The sequence below is a fragment of the Melanaphis sacchari genome, unplaced genomic scaffold (assembly GCF_002803265.2).
Source record: "Melanaphis sacchari strain LSU unplaced genomic scaffold, SCAv2.0 Contig45_pilon_pilon, whole genome shotgun sequence".
NCBI classification, from domain to species: domain Eukaryota; kingdom Metazoa; phylum Arthropoda; class Insecta; order Hemiptera; family Aphididae; genus Melanaphis; species Melanaphis sacchari.
In genome coordinates, this window is record NW_020271303.1 from 518,274 (window position 1) to 541,281 (window position 23,008).

Sequence of the window (23,008 nt, forward strand, 5' to 3'; positions counted from 1 at the left end):
TGTTGTATGTATGTAAGCTAAAGACAATGAAAATGGGTCCATACTATATTATGACCTTGCATTCAATTAATGTGTGTTTTATTTTAAATTAATGAATTTTGTTAGTATTAACAGACTTTTAATATTTTATTTTATAGCTTATTTAAGTATAGAAAGAAGTAAAAATCAGACTTTAATTGCACTCAGCACATATTCTTTGTTCTTTCCATAAACTTTAATTCAATGCACAAAATTATTAAAAATTGTAATTGACAACAAATAAAATATTATTTATTATCTCCACCTATCATTTATTAATTTTAGATTTTTGCAATGAACATGTGTGAAAAGTCAAGACTTTAAATCTAGGTTAATTACATATGTAATTGTATAGCAGCTTATTTTAAAATGATGTAAATAATATATTAAATTATATAGATATATTTTTTTTCAGATAAATGTATATATTATACATATTGCGTAAATAAAATAATAATAAACAACTATATGTACCATTTCACATCATATATATTTAATACGTGGGCATATATTTTTGTTTTTGGCCATAATATATATATATGTATATAAAACACATATTTTTAGTATTGTTCAATTAAATTTCTACAATAATCGATTTACAAAAAACAATAGTGTTAATGAGTACAAAAAAAAAAAAGACAGCTATAACCCCAGATTTCCTTGCTTGCGACGAAGTGTTGGGGTACCAGGTTCCCATTTACCCGGAGTAATGATTTCCACTCTATAAAAATCAGAAAATTTTTAAGTAAATTTTTCAAATTTTTAAATTTATTAATGAAACCATTTTCTATATATGATATATTTACTTTCTGATGCTGGCCAATTGTTTACGCTCTTCTTCTAGCTTTCTTGCTTTCATTTCCTCTTGTGCTATTCTCATAGAACCTTCCATTTCTTGTAATGTTTCCATAGTTTGTCGTTTTGCTGAACCTGATTTTCCAGTTTCCTTTACAGTAAAGAACATAGGACCCAATTCAGCCAACCAATGTCCATCTACAGCAGTTACAGTTTGCATGTATTCCTATAGTATACAAATTGATAGAGTGCTTTAGTTAATTAGATAATTAAACTATGAATAAAATTCAATTTACATATATATTCAAATAAAAATATTTTATTATTAATCGTAAAAACCAAGTAAAAAACCAATAGTTACACCTGTTTGTAGCCTTATGTTTTCTATTTAACTGTTACTAATGTTTATTAAGTTGTTTCTTGTAATTTTGCAAATGTATATAGCTATGATAAACCAGAGATCATAATTTTAGATTATAAAAGTAATATTTTTTTATCTGTTTTAGAATAACTTGTTCTTAATTTTAAATATAAAAATCAGGGTCATCGCCCAATGAAAATATTCTAAATCTCTTTATTATACAATCCACGACATTATATTTTTATTTGCTTATAAAACAACCACACTTCACAGTAACAACTAAGAAAAAATAAAATAGAATAACAGTAAAAGTCACTTAGTTCTTTGAAACTGGCTTGACTTTTGATAGAAAGCTATAAAATTTATAAAATTATTTCATTTAATTAAATTTTATTGAATAGTATGCTGATTTAAATTATTAATAGTTTCGGACAAAATACGTAAAATACTACTTAGTATTGCTTAAACATGATTAAATGTGAACATTTCACAATAATTGACTGGTTAAGTAAAGTTTTGAAAGGTATGAAATTCAAATAAAGAAGAGGTGGTTACTTGACTTAAATTTATAAAATATTCATTTTTATCTAAATAAAATTTTAATAGATTTAGATAGATATCTACCTACTATACAGAATTTAGAATAGAACTAATGTTATAAGACTTGAAACGAGTGTGTATTTAATTTATTATATCCATAAATATTAGATTGACGTTTAAATATATAACTAGGTTCCATAGAATATAATATTTATGTACAAAGAAACTATATATTTACCTTTGAAGTCATTATAAGTTCATGATATACAACATAGTCAGGAGTAAAACCCATGCCAAAAAGAGCTGATGTGGGATGCAAATGACAAGGCATACCTGTACGGCAATTTACATATTCACCAATTCCTTTTAATCTTGCTGCTTGGTGGAAGTAAGCTAAAAAATCAATGAATTGTACAAAATTAATATTATGTACTATTTATAAAAATAAAAAACATAATTTTGAACTACTTACCTGAACATATACATTTGCGAATAATGTCCCAATCTGTACCACAGGATATAATTTCTATTTTTTGTTGAACCATAATATCTTTAAGCTGTTGTCTTACTTCACGAACTTTACGCATAGCTTTAATGTGAATAAAATGTTCATTACACCATGATGCTGAATAACTGTAAAAACATATTTTATTATAAATTTTCTATAGTTTGATAAATAATTAAAATAAAAAACCTATTCTGTTTCCATTGGTTATAAACGTTCAGCATAGTTAAATGGTCAGATTCTGGAACTTGGAATTTTTCTCTAACATTATCAGAATCTTCTTCTCGACCCTTTGGCCGATAGAAAATTGAAGGCACAGATAACATGGAAACTATAAAAATATAATTAATTACATAATAAATGACTGTTTTAAAAGACTTAATAACAATTAATTATTACCAATGATTAGTACATCAGCAGTGCATTTCATCAATGATGATACTATTAACATCTTACACTGAGGAGGATCTAGAGGAAATTCAGCCATTTGACGTCCAAGAGATGTCAATTCTCCTGTATTATCTAAGGCTCCAAGTACCCACAATTGATATAAAGAATTTAAAATGTTATCCTAAAAAATATAATGTTGAATTAGTGATAATCACATTAATTTTTTAAATATTTTAAAATAATATTACTTGTGGAGGGGGATCCATAAAATGAAACTGAAGCAAGTCTTGAACTCCTAATGATTTCAGTAATAATACAGTGTTAGCTAAATTGGTTCTTTGGATTTCAGGAACTGTACCCATAAGTAAATCATCTTTATATTGCCTTTCTGTGTATAACCTTAAAATTTAAATACAATTTTTTTTTTAAACAAAAATATTTTACAATTTATATTCAATCATTTTAAGTTGATAAATTCAAAAATCTTTCTGTACCGGAAACATTGTCCAGGACCTGTACGACCGGCTCTACCACTTCTTTGATTAGCATTTGCCTGACTGATGGGATAAATTTGTAATGCATCCATACCAATTCTAGGGTTATAAACTTTCATTTTACAATAACCAGTATCAACAACAAATTTAATTCCATCGACTGTAAAAAGATAAAAAAAATAAAATATATTATCTTAATATAAATTTAAATAAACACAGTAGAAACTGTTTATAATGACACCGGTTGTAATGACATACCAGATGTAATGACCTTAGATTGTAAGTACTAATTTGTATTGATTAAAATGACATCTGTATAATGACTATACAAATGTTATGACGGTTATTTTTGATTTTATTGGAAAAAGGTTTTATCTATAATGACTTTATTAATTTAATCGAAGGTCTTATAACAGAATCTGAAAGTCAAAATCATGAAATATTTTAACAGTGAAAAGTAAGAAAACCTATATATATATACATAGAATAACGTATATTGTATATCGATAACGTATATAGGCTATTTGATAAATACATAAAAATTAAATGTTAAAAAATTGTATTATTATTTTTCTTCTATATAAATTAAATTTACGATTTATATACATAAATATAATATAATAACACATTAAAAATGTTATTGTAATAAAATATTTTGTTCATTGCATGTATATAAAAGAGTTTTCAATTTAATTTTTGTAATTTTGGTTATAATAACAATCGGTTATTATGACCAATTTTGACTAGTCCCTTGAATGTCATTATAAACGGTTTCTACTGTATACATACTTATAAAGAAAATCGGTGTATTTTCAATAAATTTGCAATTAAACAATACATATCTGAATTATATTATGTTCGACAACTATTAATTCATAAGTATTATAAATAATTTTTGACATCTTAATATTTTTAAACGTTTTATGGGTTTTCAAATAAAAATAATTTATTCTGATGATTTTATTAGAATATTGACATGCTCATTTTAGAATTTTTAGTGCAATAAATACCAAACTTTAATTTTTAGTAAGATTAAACCAATCTTTGTATGTATTTATAATATATAGTATAAAATAAATGTTTTATTCTTAAAAACTTCATATTTTTAAATTTTTTTTGTTATGTTATTACTAATAGTATTGACTATAAAACTCTATGAATCCTAAGCAAAGTTTTTGAATGAACCATCTTTAAAAAGTTTTTAACTTAATAGTTTTGTAAATTTTATTTATATATTCATGAATTAAAATAAACTTATACATTATATGTTTCAATAAACGCTAATTTTACAAGTTAATAAAAATTTAATTTTACCCGTCAATGATGTTTCTGCAATATTTGTAGCTACAACACATTTTCGTAATCCATCACTAGACTTTTGAAATATTTTAGCTTGTAAATCTGAAGGCAATTGTGAATAAATTGGGAGCACTAATAATTGTGGAGCATCAGCTATTTCGTTTAATCTCTCAGCTAATGTTTCGCATGTTACTTCAATATCCTCTTGACCAGGCATGAATATTAATATATCACCTAATTAATTATAACAATGATTAAGTATTGACAGCGACATAACTTAAAACTAATGAAAGAAATCTAATACAATTAAACTTACCTTCATGAGGTTGTAAATGTATTTGCAATGCTTGTTTTACAGCAGCTTCAACGTAGTCTTCACAAGGATTTTTACTGAACATAACTTCAACTGGGAAAGTCCTACCAGCAATGTTAAATGTTGGTACATTACCAAAAAACAAAGAAAATTTAGAAGCGTCCATTGTAGCTGATGTAACAATCAATTTGAGATCTGTACGTCTAGTAACCACCTAGAAAGTTTTAAATTTGTATTGATTTATTAAAGTCTATCTGTACGAGTTTTAAAATATTTAAATTGATTTAAATTTTAATAATTACTTCTCTTAGGAGACCAAAAAGAACATCAGTATTTAATGATCGTTCGTGAGCTTCATCCATGATAACAGCACTATAATTGTCTAAGTCTGGATCTCTTAATGATTCTCGAAGTAAAATACCATCAGTCATATATTTAATTACGGTTTTCTAACAAAAAATAAAATAATTAGATATTTAAGAAGCTAAAATGTGTTGAGTTATCAATTTTAAATATTTTAATTTAAATTACCTCAGAAGTACAATCTTCAAAACGAATAGCGTATCCTACTTCATCACCAAGTTTGGTGTTCATTTCATCTGAAACACGTTTGGCCACCGACATAGCAGCAACTCTTCTCGGCTGTGTACAGCCAATCATGCCAAATTTGCTGTATCCTTCTTCATGGAGGTATTGTGTAAGTTGAGTAGTCTTACCACTACCTGTTTCACCAATAACAATCACAATGTTATTCTCTCTAATGATATTTAACAGCTCTTGTCTGGCTGCAAACACTGGCAAATATTGTCTCTGCTGTGCATAAGTATTTTTTCTAGCAAAATCACTACTAGCTTCTGGTGTGTTTTTAATATGTTCAGCAAATTGTTGGTCAGTTTTATAATCAGTTTCTCCTTCTTCATTGATTCGTTCATCTTTATCGTCTTCTTTTTTTTTTACTCCCATTATGTTTCCTATAGCAGTGCCTGCTACTTCCCAATGTTTCTTTTGGGCTCGTTTTCGTTCTTTTTGTTCCCTAAAGGTTCGTACCAACATTGAACCTTTTCTGGCAACAATTGCTATGTCAGAAGTTGGATCTTTAACTGGAATAACAGGCTCAGGTTGTTTTGTAAACACAATACGGCCGTCCAAAAATGGAGGTACGATATTATGTACCAATAGATGAACTCTGGCTTCATTGTCTTCATCAAAGTCTTCGTCTATGTCAACAGATACGACAACACCACTGGTCAACATACGATTACGTTCCCACAATTCATTGTCCTAAAATTTATTAAATTCAAGTATTAATAAATTAATAGCATTAGATAATTAAAATTATTTATTAATAAATAGTATTCCACATACTTTATTAATTTGCCTTTGTTGTGCAGACATACGTTTTTTTTTACTTTGAGCTAATTGTTGTTCTTTTTTTTTTGCGTACGATTCACTGACATCACTAAATGGATTGTTAGTTTCATCAACTCCTTCATCTAAATTATACCATTGCCTATCTAAACGGTTTTGAGCTTCTTCCCATTCATCACGATCAGTTTCACTTTCCCATAATAGATCATTTTCTGCAATGAAATATAATTTACTAGTCTATTATAATTTCATATTTCTTCATTCATCAAATAATATAAAAAAAAAAAAATAATAATGATAATAATACTATCAAACTCTAAATATTCAATAGGTAATTTATTTATTATCAATTTTATCAAGAATATCTAATCATTTGAATTTTACCTTTTCCTGGTTTTGGTGTAGCTCCTGAAGCACGATTACTATCCCACTTGTTATACTTATAAGCTGGAGTAAATCTAGGTGTTCTAGTTGGGTCATCATCAATACTAGATTTTGGTGTTGGCATATCCCATGTAGATGATTTATAAGAAGACATATTATGATCATCTTCATCCCAAGTAGTTCTGAAAAATATGATAATTAATATTTTTGTCATTTTGTAAAAAAAAAAACATTTGGGTTTATTCTTAAAAACATATACAAACATTATTAATTATAAATGAAAGCAATTTGTATGTATGTAATAGAAATTTAAAAAAAATACATTTTAAAATTAATTAATAGAGTTATTGTTTACAGATTTTCTTAAACAGTGACAAACATTTAATTCTTATGATATTTATGGTAAAAATTTTACTATTCCTCTACCATTAACCATCACTTTTAAAATAAAATTATTTAAAACAATATTTTTTCATACATATTGTTTAAAAAATATATATATATATATATATATACTATTCTAATATTTGTCATATTTATAGTTAAGTAGCTCAAAAAATGTCAATAGATTTTATATTAAAATCAGCTTATTAAATTTTATAGATATGATTTAAAGTCATACCAGCATGACGTGATATTGTGTTAAGTTCATCTTACTAACATAGATAACATAGAACAACTAATTTTATATTTAGAATAATTCATTTTATAACTTTATTATTTTTAATATTTTAGGGAATCTACCCATTATCAAATTTAAGGGCAAGAATATTGTTTAAAAACACCATGTAGGGTATTTCTGTTAAATTAGTTTTTAAACAAGTATTTTAAAATACTCATAATTTTTTTTAAAATTAAAATATCAAAAAAGTCAATATAGATAACAAAATATGATATAATTTATTTAAACATATCCATTTAACCTATTATTAGTAATTAGTTTGTAAACACATTTAAAATACATATTATACAATTTTATTAATATGAATGTTATAAGAAATAATTCAGTTTCAGAAAAATTAACTATAAACACTGTAATATAGCTCACCTTGATGGTGTATCTCGAAGTCTGACATTAGGAGTTAAAGGTTCATCTCTACTTCTATAACTGGATCTGTGATCACGATTACCACTTCTTTCGTGTTTTCTATAAGGTTCATTTCGACGATTCCATTTGTCACTTTTATCACCTACAAAAAAAGTAAATTATAATTTAACTTTCAACATTTTTATTTAATAATTATTAAGTACTTACTGCTCCTCCTCTCACGATAACGATTTCGCTTATCTTTAGAATCTGAAGTTGAATAATGTACACCCCGGTTATATGATTTTTTTAATCTTTCCTGTTTTTCTATTGCTTGTTTTGATAACCCTCCAGTATATGTTGGAGTTTCTTCGTGGGCTGATCGATAATGACTATACATTAAAAATTAAAACATGATATTAATATTTACCACATAACTAATTGTTAAGTCATAAAATCTTACCGGTTTTTGTTTTTATGTTCAAGATTGTCTTTTAAATGTGTCTCTTCAATATCTTGTCCTTCATCGTCATTATCTGTAAAGGAATGTAACGTCGATTTCTTGGTTTTCTCTAATTCTCGTTCTAACCGTTTTTGAGCTAAAAATTGTTAAACATATTTTATAGTGAAAGGTTTTGGGAATATAATTTTTAATGTTATACTGTAATAGATTACTTACCAGCCAATTTGTCCAATCCAAGCAACGAACCTTTAGGCACGTCGGGTATTTTAAACTCAAACTGTTCAGCAGGTTTTGGCTTTTTTTTAATAATTAAACCACCTTCAGTGTGATTGTAGCCAGACAACTTATGTACACCGTCTTCATCATCAGACATTTTTTAATTGCATTTATCGTACTATTTTTTTAAATTTAAATTTTAAAACATCAACGTAAAGAAACGAAGTTGCAATGTAACCATTATCACATATTTTACTGTTTATCAATCAACACAAGTTTTTTGGGGGTTATTACTTTTTTTCTAAAGTCAACTTGTTCTAATAACAATAATTTACAAATTGTACTATTCTTCGTATTTACATTTGTTCCAATAGATATTTAAAAAAATAAAAAAAATTAATCTGATGGAAATTAATTTTAGTATTTTTTTAATATTTGAGGAGAAGAGAGCTAAAAGTAAAAAATTGTTATTTTGCTATTAGCTATTATTTAAAAATATGAATTGTAGAAACTTAAAACATTCCACTATTGTCTATTATTTAAATTAACATTTTTTATTTTTACAATATATAGATAGATTTTAAGCTAGTAAACTTACTTTATAAATAGTAAAAATGTTCAATTGTTTTAGTATTTTTTTTTCATAAATTTTATTAAAAATGTTTAATGCTTTGAAAATAAATATAACATCAAACATAATACACAAATGGTAGATTATTTCACTATATTATTCTATCATTTAAGAAAGTATGAGCTAAAAAAATCGTAAAAATATAATTTAATCATATTGCATAAAAATAGGTAATAATTAGTAGAGCGCGGATTTCTATGCAATCGCATATTTTTTTCCTTTTCAATTTTTTGGATTTTTCTCAGCTATCTTCACGAATAATAACAATTTGAATCTAATGGTGAAATTTTATTTGTTTATTTACACATATTTTTACAAAATTCGAAATATTTTGCATATTAAAGCGAACATTTTTTATATACTTAGTATATTTAAGTAATTAATTATTGTAAGTTGTTTAATTTGTGAATTTGATATAGGTAAATAAAAAAAAAAATTTCTTGCATATTTGTTTCATAATTTCATATATTTATGATTTTTACTGCATATTATATGGCATATTTCGATACTTTTAGGTGCATAAAAATCCGTGCTCTAATAATTAGGTACCTATATGACATACATAAAAAAAATATTTGCGAAAAATTGATGACGTTTGTAATGAGGTAGTAAGTGTAGATACTTAAATTGATTTTCTTTTGTGTAATAAATTATTATACAATAGAACAATTACTGCTCCTATTACTATGAATAGATAGTATTATTAGTTATTAGTAGTTTTAATTACTTTAATGTTTTGTATGTACTTGAGGTTTAATTTCGTTTATTATGTATGTTATTTTGATTGTAAGTACCTATTCATTATTATTCATTCTTATAAATTATAATTTATTTTTTTTATTAGGTAATTACCTAGCTATGTGGCTATGTTGGTATATTTTTTGATATTAAAATTCTATACTATTGTAAGTTGCGATAAATATTGTTTTTATACGTTTTTATTGTGATGAATTATTTTGCATTCAATAATCGGGATCAATTAAATGACTGTGTTAATAAAATGCGTTGCTTACATTTAGGTAATGGTGTTTAAGACTGGGTATAAACGCATTGGTATTGCCTACTTAATTTACGAGTATCACGAGCAACGATGTGTAGGATCAGCTAAAAGTATCAAGTATTATAATAATTATTAGATTTTTACCTATTTATCTAATATAGTAATATGTTATTATAAAATACACAATTCATTTTTATTGAAATTAGTTAAATGTATACCTATTGTAGGTGTTACCATTGATTATACATAATAACTAATAGGTAATATTATATTTAATCAATTAATTTTTCTATTATTAATAGAAAAAACAATTAGTAATACCAATATATAAATGTATAATATTGTAAAATATCCTATATATTGGCTGACATACTTTTAAAATAATTAAATAATTTATAACTTGTAATTTTACTCAAAAGTTATTTGACGATCATAATAATTGATCAAGTGGTAAAAAAGCTTGTTGTAATTGATTTTTATTTGCACAATTACAAAACGCCAAAAAAATATGTAGCTAAGCTTATTGTAAAAGCTACTCGTAGAGTGATGATTCCTAGTAACAAAAATTAATTTTTCGTGAAGTTTCACGCATTCTATACTTCATAAAACCGGGTAAAAACAAAATGACTATGCGTATTTATGACGCCTTGTCACTTATCGTGATCTTATATCATTTTAGTGATACGCATATATAATTTAGATATACGCTTATAAAATCACAGAGTTTCAATATGTATTATATTTATTGTAATTATTTATTATTTCATGATATTATATTTCAATTATATTACACTTTTAATTAAAAATTACAATTTACAAATCGAAAACCTAGTCTTTGTAATAGACTGTACGTTATAGTTGTATGGTTAGTGGCACTATAGAAACTGGCAGAAGTAGAAAGTAGGAAGTCTTACTATACTAATTAATTGAGAGGACATGATGTAAACAGGTAGATTCACTAAACATGCTCATCACGGTTTTATATGCATCAAATTGATAAAAATCTAAATTTAGTGAATGCATAATTTAAGATAAAAATCGGAATATTATCTCAGTTTACCACACTGGCAAAATGTCAAACGTCATACAGGATACAGAAAAATAAACAATAACACTTTAAAATGTATTAGGAAAGGTTAAGTTTAGGTGCAATAAAATATTGTGTTCTTATTCTTGTATTATATCAGAGATTTTTCTAAGATCTGTAAAATGTGACTTAAAAACTGACATTATTTTCATATTATTTGGGATAGATCCAACTATATATATTTTTTTATAATGTTTTATAAAGATTTATTAATATACTTTAAGAAACTGAGAACTTAATTCTTTTAACTATATTAAAAATTTGTTTAAAAGATTATACAGTCAAACCTTATAGCATAACATAAAAATCATAAAAGCTAAAAACCTATTTTTCAGTAAAATTATACTTAGTGTAGGTTATAAGTATGTTGAAATATTGTCTATAACGTAACAATAATAAATAAGTAACATATTCTTTTGAATTTTACTTAAATAGAAACTTTACGCAATTGTTTTCTATAAAACCAAATTTATACATTTGTTAAAAATTTGCAAATCATAAATGTTTAAATATTACATTAATTATGACACAAACATATACTTAAAACCTATTCACTTAATTACTATATAATGGTTAAATGGTAATGTGAAGTAGCAGCGTAGAGATATCCAGAAATTGGCAAGTTTAGGACTACTCTGCTTGTCCGCTTAACTAATATTTAAATGCTTATAAATAAAAATCTATTTATACATTGAAAATGTTATAAACTCTATAGTTTTAGAATAAAAAATTTAAAAATATAAATTGTTGTTTAAAAAAAGCTTAAAACATTTGAAAAAATTATTAACATATAGATTAGTTATTGAAGTTATTAAATACTTGTTGGTTTAAATTATATTTATTTAAAAACTGGAAAATAAATACAGATTGGATGGTATTAAAACTCAGTTAAAAGTATCACTCTGTATTATTTACACCATCGAAAGTATTTTGTGAAAATTTAATACTACATGGTATATTTAGATGACTGCTGTTGTGTAGCTGCGCGTAAGCTTAAATAACGCATTATAATATGTTAAAAATTAAAATCATGAAACAGAGAACATTGTTATCGTGACAAGTATGATGTTACTCGTATATTACATACATACATACTTAATGTTACATGCTTACGCTGGTTTAGTCTAAAGTTTAGTCGGTTATAAGTTGGTGGACGATATATTTATGATGATTCTTGAAACCATAACGCACTATAATTTTTTTAATCTTGTACATAAAATATAGAATTTAGGTCGTCGTCGAACTAGCTATAATAAGCGGTGTGTATACAGCCAAAAATGTACGGTGTAACCGATAAAATATACAATAATATATAGTTCAACCGCTAAATGTATGATATAGATGATAAATGATAATAAAGGCTCGGAAGTTTATGTCCTAAAAAAAGCCTATATAAGCATGCACTTATACACTAAAAATTGGCAAAATATGCATAGAAATATGCCTTAAAAAGTTCAAATTTATGCATTTATATGCACTGAAAATCTAAGATTATACATTTAAAATAAGCACGTTAAAAAAATTATATCATCAATGATTTTTTTAAATAACGCAAGCTATCACAGGCATTGTAGAATGTAAATCGTGTCGTGTAGTTTAAGATAATTGCGAGAATTTGCTCGATTTTTTCCGAAGTTGAAATATTGCAAGACTCTATTAAAAAATAACGGAAACGAATTTACCTCATCAGTTTTAGATGCCACTTGGTATCTATTACTATATCGCATATCGTGTTTTCAGTGAATCTCAGTTGAGAGTGTGTATAGTTTTCTTAATTTCCGGGACTCGAGCTTTATAAAAGTTTCTGAATGGGACATTAGTAAGAGGTCGAGTAGTATATTACAGGACTTAACTGTAGAAGAATATTGTTTTTATTTTTATCTGTTTATTGTAGGTTTTATTGATATACGATAATTTATTTATATTCAATAATGCGTGATAATCTAAATGATATATAATGAATATGGTGGTGCCCTGAATGTCATACTATAAGCAGGCACTGGCAGCTGTTCCATAATACGTGTTGTTTTGGCCTATGAAATCGTTTTCGGGAAATATATATTTATAAAAATGTGTGCGTATATAAATATTTTTTTATAATGTGTGTTAGAACAATATTCGCTGCGACCTTGACGTCGGTCCAGAATCGCCCCCTCGCCGCGTTTGACCAAAATAAAACGTTTAAAAATGTCTCGGGGAGGCAAAACGCAGAGCATGACTTGAAATGTAAAAAAAATCAAAATAAATACGAAAAAAAAACCAGAACGAGATATACGTGGTCGCGCACGTATACAGTTTGTGCAGACGTCTGTGCGTCATAGTACTTACGAAAATTATTCGTATAGCAAATGAGCGCGTGAGTGTGTATATTAGTATTATGTATGAGAATATGTATAAATGTGCGTTTGTGTGTGTGTGTGTGTGTATGTGTAGAAATTTTTGTTCATCGGTATTAATTTTAGTTTTTCCGACCGCGTTTTTTCCCCCGTCGCATTCTCACGTCGGTCGTCCCGTTGTTCGCTGCAAGACATAAAGGAGGCACGCTCGTTTGTTCAGCCGTCCGCACGCATCGACTTATTTTTCGACATTTTGTAATTTTTTTTCCTTTAATTCGAACTCCTGTCGTTATTGTCGCGCGTGAGATCACGACACACGAAGACTTACACAATCCCGACTTTGCATACTTACAGTGTACAGGCCTATCCGAGAATATAATATTTAATATTGTGTAAAAATGTTCTTGCACATTGTGGTGTATTATAAAATGAGATGGTGAGTTCCTACAAGAAACAGCAGGTAAAAACATATATATATATAAGTATATGTAAGTTCATTTACAAGTTTTAAAACTAGGATAAACATACATAGCGTTCGAATTGAAATATGATATAGGTTTTACAGTAAAGTAAATACGGAAAACAAATTTCCTCCTCATAAAGGACTGAAAACTCTCAGTAGTTGGTATGGTTCAAATTTGTTTGATTTTTTTATAAAATTAAATATGTATGCACATAGTTACTAAATTACACAAATAATAAAAATATTTCTACGCTTTCGCAGATGTTAAATATTTATAAGATTAAAAAATATTTCATCTTATTACAAGTTATACATTTTATAATCTACAATCGCAGGGAGTGATTTTTTTAAATTATATTGATTAGCTAATTTTGATAACGTTTTTATTATCTACGTATTTTTTACATATTCTTTGAACTGTTTTTATTGGCAGTTCTTGACTTATGAATGAAGATATTTATTTGAAAAAGTTCATTAATTTCTATTTGATTTTTAATAAATAAATTTATAATATATTCATATTAGACTGAACAATATAATTATGTTGATAGATAAGTTAGTTCAGTTATATTCAAAGTCGTCAATGATTGAATGCATATTTTTTGTCTTAAATAAAATATATTGTTCAAAGAGTTATAATATATCATTAATAGACACAAATAATTGGATTTTAAATTTGGAGTGGTTGAAATATATTGTTATTAAAATTGCAGATTATGGAGCTATCCCACATTGTTTTATTTAAAATGTTTTTTAAAAATCTGAAAATAATTGGAATATGAAAATTATTAAAAGTTTAATACAAATAAAATTATTTTAGAATCTGTAATCATAAAAACACTAATATTTGTTTATATACCTCACTCTGTTGTCTGATACCAAATACCTTATTATTGATATTATTTATATTTTCAAAATCCCAGCAATAATTTAATTTTGTAAGCAGCCAGCATCATAACATGGGCATACACATTCTATATGAACATATCATTTATACACATGATTAGATAGAATTAGGGCTGAATTTTTGTTTTAATTAATTTTTATGTTTTTATTTTCTATAATAAGCTAAAAATAACGTATTTTTCTACAAATTCTAATCCGTGAAAAAAAAAATAGTAATATTAATATTATATCATCTCTGTATAATAAGCCTCACCACAGCCCTACTTCTATTAGTACTTATGATAGCAACACATAACAATAAATACATTTTTATTTAATTTTAACGAAATGTAAGTACGCTCTAATATATCTAATTTTTAAATTTATGTAAAAATTTATATATCATATATATTCAACTTTTTTATAATATACTGATGTCTCCTGTTGGAACTCACCCTCACCAATTCAAACGCTATGTGAGTATTTTGATGTTTGTGTGCGTGATAAAAGGCAGCGTTCCAACCTGTCATTTCAATCCGTCAAAGCCCATTTGTATATGTATATAGTTATATTTAAATAGTATATATGAACAGTATTTATGTCTACTTATATACATATGACGAGGTACGTGTCATAAAAACGCCACGTGAAGGATTAAAAATGTGTTTTTTTCATTCTTGGATGTTATAATACATTTATCTCGATTTAACACAAGCGATAACTGTAATATTTTTTTTTTACATAATAATTAAGGACGGCGTAGCGCCGCAGTCGTCGACAACCGATACACGTGGAAGAGTATTTTATAATAATAATTAATATTATATATACTATTGTATAATTTTGAACAAATTGTTAAGTCGTGTATTTTATTTTTTCTCTTGTTCGTCGTACATTTTTATTTTGTTTTGGTGAAAAAAACAGTCTTTTAATGGCTTCTGACCATGAAACAAAATTCGAATTCCGTAAAAAAAACTTGAATAATAATACTCTTAAATATTTTTTTTGTAGGCACTGCAAATAAACAAGTACTTATATACGTAGAAGGAAACGTACAAATGTTGAGACGAGTTAATTATGAGTAACTTTCCTCATTATTTTTTTTTGATCTAACTTTTACTAATAATTATTTACTTAAAATCATCATTCGTTTATTTTTTACACTTATATTTATAACATTTTTGACATCGCTATCGAGGCAAAATCATTCTTGTGGGTTTGTCTTTTTCCGCTTTGCTGCCGAAGTGTAAATATAATTTGACAGCAAAGTGAAAGAGACTGATTCATAGAGAATAATACTGCAACACAGACTGAAAGAAGACTTGGATTTCAACATAACAATTTTATTTTCATTTTCATTTCAATGGTCTAAAGATGGTGGTGTTATATTATACTGTGAAGAGTGAGTACCTATATATATTATAATAAATAATACGTAATATGAACTATACTTGAAAATAGAAATATTTAATTTAATAATAAAGACAATAATGTTTCAGACGTAGTTTTTTTTATGAAATAAGTGTAGTGCGTTGTTTATTAGATTTTTTTTTAGAATATTAATATTTAATATTTTCGGGAATAATACTACATGTAAACGATATTATTAAACTGTATATTAATATCATACTAATTCAAAAGAAAATTTATTAATATTAATGTATAAACTTTGAATTGGATGAAAATTCTAGTTTTATAATACATAAATTTACTAGTAAAATGTGCTTTACAGTATTTTATTAAAATTTAAAATTACATCTATGACTATTGTATTGCGTTATCAAAATTTATTATTATTGTATTTTATTTTATATCAAAATTTATCAATACTATGATTTGGAAGTTCATGAAATAATGATGAATGGTTTAGTTACTATGTAGTCTATTATTAGTTATTATAATTTATATTAGCTGTTTTAATAAATTATTTTAACAAAAAAATCATTTGATGTGGTAAAAAAAACAATTTATAAGTATATATAATTCAAATTTAAATCATATTATCTAATTTTTTTAATGATAAATGATAATTTAAATTATTACACAGAATTAAAATTTAAAAAAATTAAATATTTAAGATATGTAATATCTTTAAGTGAATTATAAGTTGCTTTATTTATTTTGGTATTATTTTTATTTATTTTGAATAATAACATGATCATTTTAAATTAGTTTTAAATTATTTATTAGACTCTATATTTTATGAACTTAATGTTAAAAATATTCTTACATTTCTCGTTAATATTCTTATTATCAATGTAGCTACAAATTTAAGTACAATAATTTTTATAAATTTGTATATACTGTATAATGTACATAAGCTTAATAAAAATAATAAATATATAATGCACTTAATTAAGCTAATTTACATCTGTTAAAAGTAATCGATAGCTGTATTAATATAATATAATTAAACATTTTCTGTTACTTAAACATTTTAATATAATGATAATTTAACATCTAAAATGTAATGTATCAACAAAAAAATTTATAGTGATACATTTTAGTGTATTTTTTATACAATATCTATATCTATATAAATATACATATATACACGTAAAAGAGTAAAAAAATTTTTTATCTAATTATGATTTATTACCAACAATAAATTACATATTATTATTATAATGTTAACATTGTGAGCGAGCTTGATGTGATTCTGTTATCTTTTTATATACATTGAAATTAAGACGTTTTATTATATTATTGGGTACGTATTTTTATGAATGTTTATATAAGTATTCGATTTAATAAATTTCAGTATTAGGGTATATACAATGATAGGCATTATGGAGCATACATTAACTTTACTATTAAGTATTGACTCATTATGAACATTACCTCATCTATCAATAGCTATCAGGTCATCAATTGTAATTTGATTTGAATTGTTTAGTCAATTTTGGAGGTTCCTCCCTTCAATAAACTCTTTAATAACATACATTTTATTCGTTCGCAAGAGATAAGTTTATAAGTAGAATATGGAATTATATTTTTTGAAAATACTAATTTCCCGTATGATGTTATTATTTTATTAAGAACTGAAGTAATAATATATTATCTAAAAACATAATTTTTCGTTTAAAATTTGATGATATTTTTTTATATTAAGTTAGGTAAATAAATAATTTAATTATTGGCTACAAATTATACTACGATAAAAAAACAATACATATTTCGGTAATTTATTGAAATTTTTTAAAATATATAAAAAAAAGTTAACAATATTATTACCTGAGTGAGTTTCTAATAATCCTGTGGGATTTTTAGTCCTTCCCCAATAAGTTACATCTACGGTTTTTAATAATTTTTAATACTTAGTTTTTGTTAAAGGCATTTTTTTTCTTTATTATAATCGCAAAATCACAAATATGCCAGAAATTATTATTAAAACTCTTTAATTTTAAATCATGCGTGTTTTTAAAAATAAAAAATAATCTATAGATAATTCTATATTTTATGGTTCGTATGACACATGCAGTATCTTATCACCCTTCAAATTGCATAATAAACTAATAAAAAATATGCGATTCCCACTTTTTAATTGCACATAATAAAAATATTATAAAATATTTTGAATATGTGGAGTTTTCGTGTTTTTATTAAAATAATTGTATGGGTAAATATTGTATATTTAAAAAAAATGGATATTTTAGACCATATCGTGAATAGTGTTTAGTGGCTAAAGGTAGTGTGTAAAAATTGTGCATCTATATCATATAATATACAAATGTTAGTAATGAAACTTAAAAGTTTTTTTTTATTGATAGTTGATATTATAATAAATGAGTTACGGGCTGTATGTCTTTCTGGGTAAAGTGATATTAGATTTGTTTAGAGCTGGAGTTTGCCATTCCTCTTCTACTCACATAACAAAACCTTTATAATGTTCAAAACATTCTGTTGCCGTGTAACTAAATGATCTTTATTCCTAGTTACCAACAGAGATTATTAACAGAATATTACAGACACATGGTGGCATTTATTCAACAAACTGCACACTATTATACTTGAACGAACATTAAACAGAAATATATAGCTATTTAACATCTGTAACCTACAAAATATAGGTAATTAGTAGAATTGGATATTGTTCATGTAGACTATTATTTACACAAGAATAAATATGTTAACGGCAAATTAAAATGTTAATAATATCGTGGTGATTCCCACGAGATTTTCCTGTTCATTATACTTCACTATAACCTGTATACTCAATTATGAATGTGTATAGTTTTTAATACCATTATTATAGTTCATTTAGCTGTAGAATGAACTGATAGGAATCGATAAATAATATAATATTATAAATTGTATTTAAATTTCAACATTAACATTACATTATAAGCGACATAAATGACGGTTTAATGATTAAAAATCAATGTTTAGATATGTGAATTAAAAAATAGTAAAGCACTATGACGTGATAAGTAAAATATAGATTTTGATTGACGTCCGCAATTTATTAAACAATAATATAATACCTATAACTTTTTTATTGCATTTTATTTTACTAAAAAAAATCTATTTAATTACTGGAGATCGAATACAATATTATATTATTGTCATCAATTACTGGTCTATGAGTTATGGTTAATACATTATATAATTTTGCATAATAAAGAATTCATTGTGAAAAATTAAGCAAATTTAATGGTTATTACTGTGTTGAGCAATGGCCAATAATGTAATATCCGTTCCACGGAGCTCAAAATAAACGGAATCTATGTAGTAGGTACTAGGTATAGTACCATACAATGTTGAATAGTTTATTTCTTACCAGATGGTTGCTGGCTTATAATATATATGTGTATAAGCGAAATGATTTTGCCAATGGAAATCGACTAAAAAGTCATAAATCAATTAGTATATTGTTTAAAGTGAATGTTTACTTGTGTCACTTAAACAAGGTATTCAGACAATAAATATTATTTCAAGACAATGACACATTATACATTATTATTGTTTAGTTGTCTAAAAAGTATGTTTAACGTGCAGTTATAACGGAAATTTATACATAGATTTACAAACTATATATGATTAATAATTCATACAGACAGCATAGACATATAAACGGTACGATTACACGGCGATTTCTCTTTGTTCGTCAAACGCACGTCATGTATTTTTGTCGTTTATCATCATTAATTCAGTATTTGTAAACGTGTACCATACGTAGATTTAGTCTAATTTTTGAGGGAGGTTAAAGTTTTGAATAAATATTACATTAATTATATTTTATTTAAAAAAATTTGCATAACTAATCTCTACATCTCAATATTTTAAATATTTTTATTCTTGTGTTCAGGTTTTTATTGTTCAATAAAAAACAAAAAAAATAATAATATACATAGGTATCAAACAGTAAAATTAAATTAATTCCATTTAATAATATTTTTATTTGAGAAAAAATGTGTTGGTTTTTATATTACGTATTTTTATGAATAGGTACTCAATAAAATGCATTTTTTATTTTTGAGATGAAGTGACTGTACAGGTTGCCGGTTGGATAAAGATAAAAGCTGTCGATTCCGAAAATTAGTTTAACTTAGTAAATTTTTTTCAATAATTTTTAAGATATTATAATAAATTGTTCTGATATTTTATACTATAAAAAAATATCTTCGTCAAAGTTTTTTGAGGAGCTTGGAAATTATTTGAGCGGATAAACCACCGTAAGTCACTCGCAATCTCCGTCAATGTCCAGTATGTGCATAAATACCACTGATTTATATTTGGACATGTTTTAGCATGATAAACAGTATTCCTCTAATTGGATATATTGATATCGAAAAATAAGTATTTAAGTATAAAAAATCCACCGGTAAAATGGGATTAAAAAAAAAAAGATTTAATAAAATATGTAAATTTCACAGAATAGATGTTCGTTACATTTGAATATATTCTATACAGATTATACAAATCGATTCATTTAATAGTATACTATCGTGATAACACTTGTTTTTGGAAAAAGTTTTTTCATAGTTTGTAAAAAAAAAACATAAAATAGTTGAAAAAGTATTGTATCTTTCAGTGTTTTGAGAGACTTGTACTTATAATTTCTTACAAATACAAACAGTAAATTTAATTAATTATTTTAAAACACAATAATTTTCTATATATTTTGATAAATAAATACCGAATACCTGTTGTTCAAAATGTTTTTTTTTTGCAGATTTAAAAACAAAAAAATACAAATGTAGGATGTCATGTAAAAAAAATTAAATATCATTTTCAAATGTTATTTTAAGTATAAAATTGACGAAGCCATATATTGTATTGTAGTTAGATAAGAAGTAAAAATTATTTAGCATTATTCGGACGAAATCAGAGAACACCACAATAGGTGTGATCTATTATTAGCTTTCCAAGTATGTTTATTTAAATTGATTCGAATGTTAATATATGATTACTATTATTAAATTAAGTAAATTAACAAAAATAATTTGTTTGTGAAATTATACACATATTTATTTTAAAGTGTAATATCCAGACACAGCCATCGAGGCGATATAAAATTCTGCAATAACCATGAACTACTACAATGTGGTAAATAATAATGGTCCCGTTAATAGAATTAACACACTACCCGTCTTTCGTTATCGATAAACCTTGTGCAGTTAATATAGGCACATATATTGGTAGAATTTACAATTACTGAACTACCCTATGTCGAATATACGTATAAAGTTATGTTAATAGTTTCCTTTTTAGTTTTCGACCGTAATCCGAAACAGACAAGTTGTACGTAGGTAAATTTCGGACAAGAATGATGCTCACATCATTTAGCCCCTCGGTAATGTTGGTTGTTAGAATTGAATTGCTATGTGAAGCGAGTGGATAGTTTATATTTATATATGCAAGTAATAAATGTGAAATCTAGTATTCTATTTTATTACTTAAAAATATTTACATCGAACGTTAAAATATAATATACATAAATCCTGGACGGATGGGTGGCTAATAAGAATTTTCAGTTATTGCACGTCATATATATGTTCCGTTCTTTAAAAATAATATTTTAAGTATCATATTTTTTATATAAAACTGATTAAATGGATTATTAATAGATCGGATCAGCTAAATAATCTTAATTTTCAAATATTATTTCCAAGATTGAATTCAATTGCTATTGATATCATCTATATTTTGTTTAATTTATTAATATCAATACACGATTAAACAAACATAAATAAACATTGAGAAATTTTGCAGATCAGTCCTAGGCCAATGTACCATAGGCTTATTATGTGTAACAAGAAAAATTGAGCGCTTTGCCAAAAATCCCACGATAGCAAGCCAGTATGTCGGTATTATTTTTATTTTTAGGAATGAAAAACGAGAGCAAAACTAAAATAATTACAACCGCCAGAAGAATCGCGTTTACTTTTGAGTTTCTATAATAGTATAATGTATTGAGCTACTAAAATTTGTAAGATTTTTGAAACAAAAATACAATTGGTTTAATACATAGAATGAAAACCGTAGAGTATCATTTAAATATAAATGCTTACATGTGTCTTGTAGAAAAAACGTATTGCAGTTAGCAAGTATAAGTTATAGTTGTTTACTATTTTTATTAAACTATACTATGTTGGTGATATTATTATGTAGTAAAAACAATAATAGACTTTGAATTTAATTGATTGTCCGTTTTATGCACACGAATTATAATTTATAAATTTAATAAATTATTTAAAAATATTTTATTTTTTTAAATTTTTGAATATATCAATATATTATTATAAATTTTATCAGGCTGTTATTGTTAGTTTATAACTAGCTACTGTGAGGTGACAAAATTTTATTTTTAATATATACTTTATAGTTTATATTATATTATAATAGATATAGGTACTCTAATACTATTAATATTGTTGTTTATAAAGTTTGTAATCATCAAAACGTTCAAACTTATACCTATTGGCGTTTTAACATTGTCAAAAATGGTAAAAAATGTGTTAAGCTTGGGATTAAAATTTCCAAAAAAATGAATACACCAAAATCTACTCTGTATGTAACTGATCACGTAGTTTACACTATTGAAATTGAATCAGAAACTCGCTAACAAATTAGGTACGTAGGATGGTTTTCCGCCGTTGTCGTAGTCGATGCGTACAACGATATTTCACTCGGTACTGCAGCTATACATATTATACACTATTTTGTTTTAATTTTACAGGGTGATTCACCAACAATGCTCATTCTTCAACCTTATTCTTTAATTTAATAATTAATTAATTTAATTATACTTAATAGCCTTATTTTTAAGTACTTAGATTTTGTATATTATTTAAGGAGTATACTCGTATCTTGTGCCAATACCAATTTCATTTTTTAAAATGAAAATCACTCTTTTTTCTTGTAAATTTTTAAGTAGATTTTTTTTTTTTTTTGTAAATATAAATGTACCCAAATTGATAATCAAACTTC

The 23,008-nt window shown here is 25.3% G+C and overlaps 1 protein-coding gene across 1 annotated transcript; it reads right to left on the reverse strand.

Moving 5' to 3' along the window:
* Window positions 1-583: 583 nt before the first annotated feature.
* Window positions 584-8,405, reverse strand: LOC112598150 (pre-mRNA-splicing factor ATP-dependent RNA helicase PRP16). The gene is made up of 18 exons (XM_025344524.1): window positions 8,174-8,405; window positions 7,958-8,093; window positions 7,723-7,886; window positions 7,516-7,657; window positions 6,468-6,649; window positions 6,081-6,295; window positions 5,247-5,996; window positions 5,018-5,164; window positions 4,719-4,929; window positions 4,418-4,636; window positions 3,104-3,263; window positions 2,858-3,008; window positions 2,619-2,790; window positions 2,409-2,550; window positions 2,187-2,347; window positions 1,953-2,107; window positions 825-1,039; window positions 584-739 (listed from the first exon to the last, which is right to left on the reverse strand). The coding sequence occupies exons 1-18, from the start codon at window positions 8,328-8,330 to the stop codon at window positions 661-663; spliced, it is 3,558 nt and encodes a 1,185-aa protein (XP_025200309.1). The 5' UTR covers window positions 8,331-8,405; the 3' UTR covers window positions 584-660.
* Between the last annotated feature and the right edge of the window lie 14,603 nt (window positions 8,406-23,008).

Coding starts and splice junctions, on each gene's coding strand:
- LOC112598150 (XM_025344524.1), bottom strand. CDS start 8,330: ATGTCTGATGATGAAGACGGTGTACATAAGTTGTCTGGCTACAATCAC. Junction 7,887..7,957: donor GAACATAAAAACAAAAACCG/GTAAGATTTTAT, acceptor TTTAATGTATAG/TCATTATCGATCAGCCCACG. Junction 3,009..3,103: donor GGTCCTGGACAATGTTTCCG/GTACAGAAAGAT, acceptor TTAAATTTTAAG/GTTATACACAGAAAGGCAAT.